The 9,966-nt window shown below is 38.3% G+C and overlaps 1 protein-coding gene across 1 annotated transcript in view; it reads right to left on the bottom strand.

The window, feature by feature from the left end:
- Nucleotides 1-9,966, bottom strand: part of GEMIN5 (gem (nuclear organelle) associated protein 5) — a 43,099-nt gene that overhangs the window by 13,731 nt on the left and 19,402 nt on the right. Inside the window, exons 14-21 of the mRNA XM_012653181.1 lie at nt 9,816-9,955; nt 8,820-8,991; nt 6,137-6,364; nt 4,448-4,561; nt 3,916-4,038; nt 2,376-2,471; nt 1,828-1,965; nt 345-492 (exon numbers count right to left, since the gene is read on the bottom strand). Coding sequence (XP_012508635.1) covers nt 345-492; nt 1,828-1,965; nt 2,376-2,471; nt 3,916-4,038; nt 4,448-4,561; nt 6,137-6,364; nt 8,820-8,991; nt 9,816-9,955 — 1,159 coding nt within the window. The remainder of the gene's footprint in view (nt 1-344; nt 493-1,827; nt 1,966-2,375; nt 2,472-3,915; nt 4,039-4,447; nt 4,562-6,136; nt 6,365-8,819; nt 8,992-9,815; nt 9,956-9,966) is intronic.

The following is a 9,966-nucleotide window of genomic DNA, read 5'->3' as shown; positions in this document are numbered from 1 at the left end:
TCGCTCTTGCTCAGGCTGGTCTCGAACTCCTGACCTTGAGCGACCCACCCGCCTCGGCCTCCCAGAGTGCTAGGATTACAGGCATGAGCCACCACGCCCAGTCCTGTTATATATTTCTTTAAAAAAATAAACTTGGGGTACATGGAGGAATTTTGGGGTAGCTGCCAAGATTCTGCTTCCTTTCATAGGTGGGGATTAATAATGGAGTTCCTCTTGTAAGAATTTAACAAGCTGTTCATTTGTTTTATGCCGTTTCCTCTATTGGTGTTACTTCAACAACAAAGAAGTTTAGGTTATTTTCACATGATATCTGACTATTGGCTCAACTCTAGCACCATACAGACCTATAAAAATGGTTTGACTTGAGCAGCTCCACAGCTTCATACACTTTGTGGATGGAAAGGAGGTGAGAAGCCGCCTTGACATACTGATCCTGAAAACACAGCTGTTTGGCAAAAGCTTCCACGGCCCAGAGCCATACATGGTAGCCAGCTGAAAAAATGAAAGATGGTATTAATAGTTAAAAAAAAAAAAAAAAGCATGTACATTTGTATTGAAAATGCCTTCTTTTCATAGTCAATGCATGAAGTAGAACATTTAAATACTAATTTAGGGCCATTACCAATTAGCTGTTTCCTCTACCTCTCCCCCCACATCCACATTTTGAAATGTAGATTGTTTTTTTGATTATGTAATACATACAAAATAGTACAAAATTCCAAAGATACAAAAAGGGATGGAAGTCCAGGATAGTGGTTACTCTTGTTAGAATGGGCAGAGACAGTGACTGGAACGGAGTTTGAGGGGAGCTTCCAGGGTGTTTGTACTGTTATGTTTTCTTGATATGGGAGCTGGTTACGAGGGTGTATTCAGTTCGTGAAATTCGTTGTAAACTCATGATCCATGTACTTCTCTCTCTATACGTAGCACAGCTGAATAAAAGGCTAAAAAAACCCTGAGCATGGTATATAAAATGTTTCCTGGTTATCCTGGTACTCTCTCACCACACCTCACCCAAATTCCTCTTCCTTTAGGCAATCATCAATACCAGTTTCTTCTGAAACCGCTAGAAATAGTCTGTGAATATACAACCACATTACTGTGTAAATACAAATGAGTAGTAAATATTCTGTTGTACATCTACACCTTAATTCTTTTAACTTACTACACTTTGGAGCTCTAATCCATGTCAGAATGCACAGAGCTGCCTTATTTGTTTGGTATCTGTGGGGGTTTCTATTGTATAAACGTACATGATTTAGCCAGTCTCTTATTGATGAACACAGAGGTTCTTGCAATCTTTTGCTATTACAAATACTGCTGCGATGAAAGTCCACGTATATTTGTCATTTTGCATGTGTGAGCACAGTTAGATAAATTTCTATAATTAGAATTTATGAGTTAAAGATTATATGCATTTTTTTAAGAGGTGGGGTCTTGCTGTGTTGCCCAGGCTGGAGTGCAGTGGCTATTCACAGGTATGCTCATAGTATGCTAGAGTCTTAAACTCCTGTCTTTAGGTGATCCTCCCATCTCCGCCTCCCAAATAGTTGGGACTACAGATGTTTCCCACTGCATTTTAAAATTTATCAGACATGGCCAAATTGTTCTTCGAGAAGTTCTCACCAATTAAGCTTCTGCCATTAAAGATGTCAGTAGCCTGCCTCTTTTTAGGGGTCAAGTTGATTTATTAGTCGCTGTAAACAGAATCAGCTTTGTATCTAACTATATTTGTAAATGATTTCAAGCTTAAGACTGCTACTACTAAGAGCCATCTTTAGTGGATGTATCCTAGAGATGATAGAACTTTTGTTGAAAAAAACATACCTACTGGTGCCATAGCCACAAGATTGTCTGTCAGCTCCCCTCTTTCTGCTGCGGTCTGGAGAACACCCTTTAGATCCCCTTTCCAAAGCATGAGCTGGTGAAATAAGTCAGGGTGGCCATTTTCCAGGTGACCTTTTCCTGTTTGAAAGAGAGATAATGTTTGCAAGATGTTTCAGAAACATCTGTCTTCACTGACTTCTGGAAAAAAAAAAAGGCAGGATAAAAGAGAGGAATGAACTTCTAAAATAGGTAGTTACTCGCTGATGGGCGAGTCACCTACCAGAGTCATTATAATAGGGCCTGAAGCCCACTTAGTCACTTGTCCACCTACGCTCCTTCACTTGCACTCAGACTGAAGAGTGTATGTTTAGGATCCTATGATGACGCAAGAGGTGTATAAGAACATGTAAGTCAGGGAGCTCAAAACTTGATTGACATGTAAAACTAACCATTATAGTACCAAAGGATGGCAGCCATAAAAGAGGGGCATATAAAATACTAGGAAGGTATAAAGATGGGTGCAATTATGTTGACCAGTTTTGTCTCACCTTCAATCTCAATCATTCTGTACAGGGTAGCCCTGTCTGTGAAAAGCCCCAGGTGAAATCTTTCCTCAAGATCAGCAGACACATCCTCATTTAGCTCTGTTAATTTAGAAAGATAAAAAAAATCAGATGAAGTCATTACATAGGTTAGTTACTGTTTTCTGTACAATAACTTCTAAATGTATCTCTGGAACACCTACTTCAGACACTGGGAAAATCAGAGCTTTGTACCCTTGTTTAACTACCCCTGCAGTTCCAAAAGCAACAAAGTATTAAAATACTTAGGAGTTTTTAAAGCTCAGCCTTAGCTAAATCCAATTAAGGCAATTTAGTTTGTAGTTTGCTCAAAGATTGGGGGAAAAAAAAGAAAACATTAAAAGCCAACTCAACATACAATACATATTTATATGTTGTAAAAACAAACAAAACAACACTAGTAAGTAAAACAATGTCCTTAATATTCACTGGGGACCTACCACAAGAATGAATATTGATTCATTCCCTGCTTTTTAAAAAAGTCAATTATTTTTCAATAAGGGAAATAATGTAAAACTACCTGTGGTTAGCTGTATAAGTCATAGGAAGTCATCTCAAAACTCCAAAAAGGCTTTATATATAATAAAAAAACATAAAATGTCTTGTGAGACACAAGAAACTGATAATAGTTTGATTATGTAATACATACAATACAGTATGAAATTCAAAAGATACAACAAGGAATAGAAATCCAAGATAGTGGTCACTGTTGCTGGGGTAGGGAGAGACAGTGAATGGGGGAAAGAAATGGAGGACTGGGAGAGTGATTTACTTTTTTTATTTTTTTTAGAGACGAGCTCTCTTTATGTTGCCCAGGCTGGTCTAGAACTCCTGGCCTCAAGTGATCCTCCTGCCTCAGCTTCCTGAGTCAGTGGGCTTATAGGTGTTGAGCCACTGTGCCCAGTGGGGGATTTACCTTCTTCTTATACTGTTTCAATTTCATTTTATCATGTGCATCCCTTTTCAACGTGCAAAAATAAAAATTAAAAAAAAGTTGCTCAAATATCAAAATAGTGGGCATTAAATTAGGGCTTTGAAAAACAAAAATCAAAAAATGCTTCATAATGAAACTTTCTCCAAAACAAAAACTTTTATCAATTTTTTTAAGGAATTGTCATATCATGGGTATATTTTCAATGAGGAAAAAAATTTTTTTTCCTCCATAAAGACACTGTGCAATGGTAAAAAATAGTTGAAGGAGTCTATTAGTGCTGAGATATCTAAGCCAACATACCAATTCTGGCACACAGATGGCTGGGAGCAACTAGATTTAGAACAATAAAAACAGAGCACTACGTCTCAAAGGCATTGGCAGTGCTGACAGGTCAGAATGGGGAGTTGGCAGTAGGGCCTGGGGGTCTTGAGGGGGGAGGGAAGGCTGGAAAAGAATATAAAAATACAACAATTTTAGACATTTGTTTGCTCATTCATTCAACAATAAGTAAATGTCCTTTATATGTCAGTTCCCAGAAGGCCATGGATGGGCCAAGGAAGAGTATTTTCATACCTTTTGAGTGTTTTGCAGATGCTAGTACCAAACAGTCCTGATGAAGCTCCTCTTTGGACCTGTGGTCCAGACTCGTACTCAGTGGAAGCATGGAACGAGCTTTTCTCTTCTTGATTAAGGCTTCTGAAATGTAAAAAAAGTATAGACCATCTGAAAGAGAGCTGAGCAGAAACACAAAATGGAATGCCTATTGTGTGAATGTAACCTACTAGAGGGATACTACTCGGCTCAGAAAGTTTCTACTCCTATACAGAAACTTTCAAAATAAATTAGCTGCAGGCAATGTTCACAATACACACGAAAATGTCCTTGCTAACATTCATGATGCAATATCAACAACTGCAAAACATTTCATCAAATGCTAAAAAAATGTTCAAAAGCATGACCCAAAACTGAAACATAATCAAAACACCTACAAATATTTAAAACCTAAAAAAGCACCCCCCAAAAACCATATACCTTTGAATTTTCAGTTCCATGTAATATTGTAGGATGCTTTAACAAAACACTATTTTAATTACTAGACACCGACCTGGCTTCTCTTTAGGTGGCTCCTTTTTCAGAAAAGTGACTTTGTTATTAATGGTGACTTTTGACTTTTCAAAGCCTGAGGAAACTGCAGTGCAGGTCACTGGTTCTCTAGAAACTGTATCATGGGGGAAAAAAGGAAAAAGGTTTAGGATAAAAACTATATATAGAATCTAGTTCTTTTTAAAAATTAAGAGCTATTCCAGGCTCAGCAATGCAATCTTATCTATTACCAAAACATATGAGATAAAACGCATTGGAAAGGAAGCATGAGTGGTATTTCCCTCCCCACCTCACAAACTAGTTGTGTTTCAGGAGCCTTTATTACTTAGAACTTTGACTATCTAACGAGAAGTCACAAGCTTCTAGCCTCCTCAACTTTATACCATAAGCCCAGTAGTTCCCAAACTTTGATCAGGTGACAAAAGCACTTCTTACATATTTAGGTCACAAAGTACTAACCGCATATTTATTACACTAACAAGGAATAATTTTACTAATAGAGAATATTAAGTATATGTGATATGGAGTCACAACCCTGAGCACACGAACTTTTTAAAAAACAATTTGTTGATCCAAAGGGGTAAAGGACATTTTGTGTGGCCATTTTGTGACAGAAAGGCTTCTTTTTTCTGTTTCTTTCTTTAAAAAGAGATGAGGTCTCATTATGTTGCCCAGGCTGGACTCAAACTCCTGGGCTCAAATGATCTTCCCAAGTAGTTGGGATTACAGGATGTGCCACCACACCTGGCTAGAATGGCATTTTGATGAGCTTAAAAGATAAATCCATTAGCCTTATAGCTCTTTATTTACTCAAACTATGGGTCTAACAGCTATCTTTTGGGATGGAGGGGGTCAGGGTCAGGGATGTCCCTGTACCATATATTTTGGTCATTTTAATTGTCACAACAAAATATGCTGTTTTAGAATTAAGCATGAGTCATTGCTTCTAATGTGCACTGTCTGCTAATCATTCATTTTAATGGGTAACAGGTACCAGATATTTAAGGTAAATATATAAAATAATAAAGTGCTAAAATTTTACCCAATAACATTTTTTTCCTCTTTAAACTAGAACTAGATTACATTATTATAAATTAGTGATAGAATGCTATTTTGTGAGAAACCTGAGACGCGCCACTATACCTTAACTGACTGGAAGAACCTGATAACCATTCATAATTTCTTTTTCTGTGAGAAGACAGAAAGCCAGGAAAAAGCTTCAGGTAGGAGGGATGAGAACTTGCAAGTTCCCCTGGGGTGGGAGCTTCTAGGTCAGACATTCGTTAGGGACAGTGGTTTCTTTCAATAAACGTGGCTAACGATGTCATGCTGTTAAAGCTTTTCCATGTAAGTTTCTATGCACATACTACCCTAGCTTCACTTTGCCCCATCGTCACGGTGCCCAAGTTGATTAAAAGATTTTCTCCACAGAACTTTACTATTTCCACCTCAACCATCCACTAGATCCTCTTTAAAACTTCAAAGGTGTTTCTTTTAGAGACTGAGACAGCTTTAAATAAAAAAACTAATGCAGTTTCCAAGGGCACCAAAGACGCACCCAAGTTAGGCACTTGGGAAAATAGGCAGGTCAGAGACAGAGAAGTCTCAAACTGAGTGAGGACCCAGCTTAGCTTCCCAGACATAACTATGAATTCCTAGAGTTAGGGAAGCACAGGATTCTGCCACATACCCACTGCAGCGAGGCTACAGGGCAACTCTGGCTCCTGAGCTTCCTCCTCCCCCTCTTGGTCTGACACGCCATTCTCAACAGGTCCCAAGTTCTCCTTGACGCTCTCTTCTTCATTCCCATCCATCGAATCCAGCTTTACGGGAGCTCTCAAGGTGGGCTTCTTTTTCTTTTTGGGCTTTGGCTTAGGTTGAGAAAGTCGTTTCTTCTCTAATTCAATACTTTTTTTGCCTACAGGAATCACAGTAAAAAGGGGCAGACTAAAATATACATTGTTAGTTAAAAGCACTCTAGGTGGTAATGTCCAATACTTCATTACTCTTTGTTTTTGAGACAGGGTGTCGCTATGTTGTCCAGGCTGGACTTGAACTTCTTAGCTCTTGCTATCCTTCCACCTCAGCCTCCTGAGTAGCTAGGACTACAGGTGCTCACCACAGTGCCCAGCTTTTACTCTTCTTAATAACATTCTTACCCTTTTCCTTCCTCTTCAATGAATTATTGGAGGTACTACCAGAGTGTCAACCAAATCCCTTTGGGATTTCATTAAATCATAAATACAATGCCCAATTACCCCTGAATACTTCAGTGTGTATCTTTTGAACAAGGACATTCTCCAACACCACCACAGTACAAACACTGAAATCAGGAAGCTAACACTGATACATTACTACTGCCTCCTCTACATATTCCATTCAATTTCTGCCAATTGCATTGAGATACTTTTATAGCAAAAGTAATCAATCCAGGATCACATACTGCATTTGGTTGTCCTGCCTCTCTGGTTCCCTTCAGCCTGGAACAGTTGCTTGGTCTTCCCTTTCATGACTTGAAACTTTTGAAGATTACAAGATAGTTACTTTATCGAATTTCCCTCTATTTACATCTGCCTGATGTTTTTCATTAGATTTAGGTTCTACATCTTCAGCTGGAACACAAAGAAGTGACGCTGTGTTCATCTCTGGGCAATCAATCTATGATTTTTACTTGTCCCATTATTTGGTTTACTTTGATCATTTGATTAAAGGGGTGTCTTGTAGGTTACCTCCTAAAAAAGTATTTCTCCTATCTAGTTACTGAGTATTTACATCTACTAGTTTTAGTATCCATTCATGTTTCTTAACTAAAAATTGTTACTATGATGACTGCCAAATGGTGAGTTTCTAATTCCATCATTCACTCTACATTCATTAGTTAGCATTCTACTATAAGCAAGAGTCTGCTTCTCCCCACTTATTTAGGCATTCATTTATTTATAGCAGTATGGACCCACGGATTCCTATTTTAGGTTATAATCTATTTACCTTTTTAGTTTTAAAGTATTTTATCCTTTGCTTATTTTTAAATCACTTTTATTGGGGTATAATTTAATATAATAAAATATACCCACTTTTTAATACTTTGATGAGTTTTGAAAAATGTATATAATTATGTAACCCATCACCATCACAAACAACATATAAAATATTTCTACTACCTTGAAAAGTTCCCTCATGCCTCTTTGCAGTAAAATGCACTCTGAACCCCTGGGTAACAGATATTTAAGGTAAATATATAAAAGAACAATAAAGTGCCAAAATTTTACCCAATAACATTTTTTCCTCTTTAAACTAGAAATAGATTACATTATTATAAATTAGTGATGGAATGCTGTTTTGTGAGAAATCTGAGACGTGCCACTATAGCTTAACTGACTGGAAGAACCTAATAATCATTCATAATTTCTTTTTCTGTGAGAAGACAGAAAGCCAGGAAAAAACTCCAGGCAGGAAGGATAATAACTTGCAAGTTCCCCCAGGGAGGGGAGCTTTTAGGTCAGACATTCACTGATCTACTGTCACCATGGTTTAGTTTTGCCTGTTCCAGAATTTCACATAAACAGAATTATACCGTAGTCTTTTGTGCCTAGCTTCTTTTGCTTGGCATAATGTTTTTCAGATTCATCCATTTTGTTGTGTTTATCAGTAGTTACTTACTTTTTATTGCTGAGTAGAATTCCACTGTAGGGATACACCACAATTTATTCATTTATGTGCTGATGGACAGTTGGGTTGTTTCCAGTTTTTGATGATCACAGATAAAGCTGCTATGAGCATTCTTTTACAAGTCTTTATGCGGACCTATCATCATTTCTTGGGGGTAAATTTCTAGTTGTTTAATATATTCTGTCTAGTTTTCTAGTTGTTTATGAAGGGTGGGCAAGTCTGGTACCAGTTAATCTTTCTTAGCCAGAAATGGAATTCTCCTCTTATTTTCAAGTTCAAATTGTCTCAGATTTGGTCACTGGAAGCTTTTACAAGCTTGCTTGTCTTTTTAATGTGTTTCCTTAATTCTTTGGAGTACCTCCTTCCTCTCTAGCATAAGATAATGTTCAAGGGAAAATGCCATTTTGTATTTTCCCTGTCCCAATCTGGAACCAGTCATTTTTCCAAGAAGTCATTGACCCTTTTAGTGGAGAATGACATTTAGAAACCATGACGTGGAAGCTAGGTGTGCTCCTTACTATTTGGGTGTTGCTGCCCGCGGGCCCCTGATGGCTGCCTTCCTTGCTTAGGCTCCAGATCCCAACAATACTGACACTACTGTCCTGCATGAATGTCTTGCTTGTTCGACCCTGATCAACTCCATTATTAAGGAAGGGAGAAAGGGAATTAGGAAATCATTTTATGGGCTCCAGGTTCTGACTGACCTTGAGGAGGCCGAGAATGATCTTGCATGGAAGTGAGCCATTTGTACACACAGAAGTCATCCGCCCCGGAGTAGATGCAGTCTGGATCTAATGGGGACCATGCCACACAAAGCAGTCGACCTCGATGTCCTCGGAAATTACACAGGGGCTCTTCCCGAACAGCATCCCACACCTAAACCCAAAAGTCACACGACAGAATAAACAATTTCTGTTATTCTATTGTTTTGGGGCATAAGTTTTCTGAGGCCCTATGGATTTCACTGTGCCAAACTGGTACTGTGTATTAATTTTTGGACTGGGGGTTCTGATATCATGAAAAAAATATCCCATATCTAATCCAAAAATTAGGGTTTTAATTTCTCATAGGTGATTCTTTTGTTCCCAAGTCCCTGGGCAAATGGTCAATTTCCTCGCTGTTTCTTGAGTTATTCTGATCTCAATTTTATAGAAGGCAGCCTTCATGGCTCCCAGCTTTGTGCAGGCAACTCAAGTACAACTCAACACTGAGACAGATATCCATCATGGATGTTAGATCCCCAGTTCCTAAGGTCTATTCTCATTCTGTTACCTGGAACTCCTACCTCATAAATCTGGCTTGGCATTTCATCTTTTATTTTTCAGAACTGGAAGATTTGTAACTTATCAATTTGTTATTAAAAATTGTTTTTGTGATTTGTTAGCCAACATTTCCATGTATGAACAGAAGGTAATTTTCACATAATTTTAGTCTACTATACTACTAGTGAGTCAGAATGAAATCTGTAAAAATGTTAGGACTTAGCTAGTTCCTATCAATACTTTCCCTTTCATCTAAGTAAAAAAAATCCAGTCTTAGTCTGCTAAGGACCAGATAAGTGGAATAAAACTAAAATGCCTTCTAAAGCCCCTAAAATCCCTTTCTGTAGAAGATGATAAGGGAGGAAGGAAAACTTGTCCACAACTGGAAGAAAAGAGGAAGAATTTAAAGGACTCATAGGGTCAAGGACACAATAGTACCTGGGCTGTTCCATCGTAGGAAGCAGATACCAGCCTTCCATCATGATGGGGGCTCCAAGCCAGACTGGTAATCTTGGCTGTGTGCCCTGAGAGGGTCCGGTAGGGCTCTGTAATGGTCACTGGAGACTCAGGATTGCTCTCTAAAAGGCAA

The sequence above is a fragment of the Propithecus coquereli genome, unplaced genomic scaffold, assembly GCF_000956105.1.
Source record: "Propithecus coquereli isolate 6110/MARCELLA unplaced genomic scaffold, Pcoq_1.0 Scaffold419, whole genome shotgun sequence".
NCBI lineage: Eukaryota > Metazoa > Chordata > Mammalia > Primates > Indriidae > Propithecus > Propithecus coquereli.
This window is presented reverse-complemented; position numbering and strand designations above follow the sequence as displayed.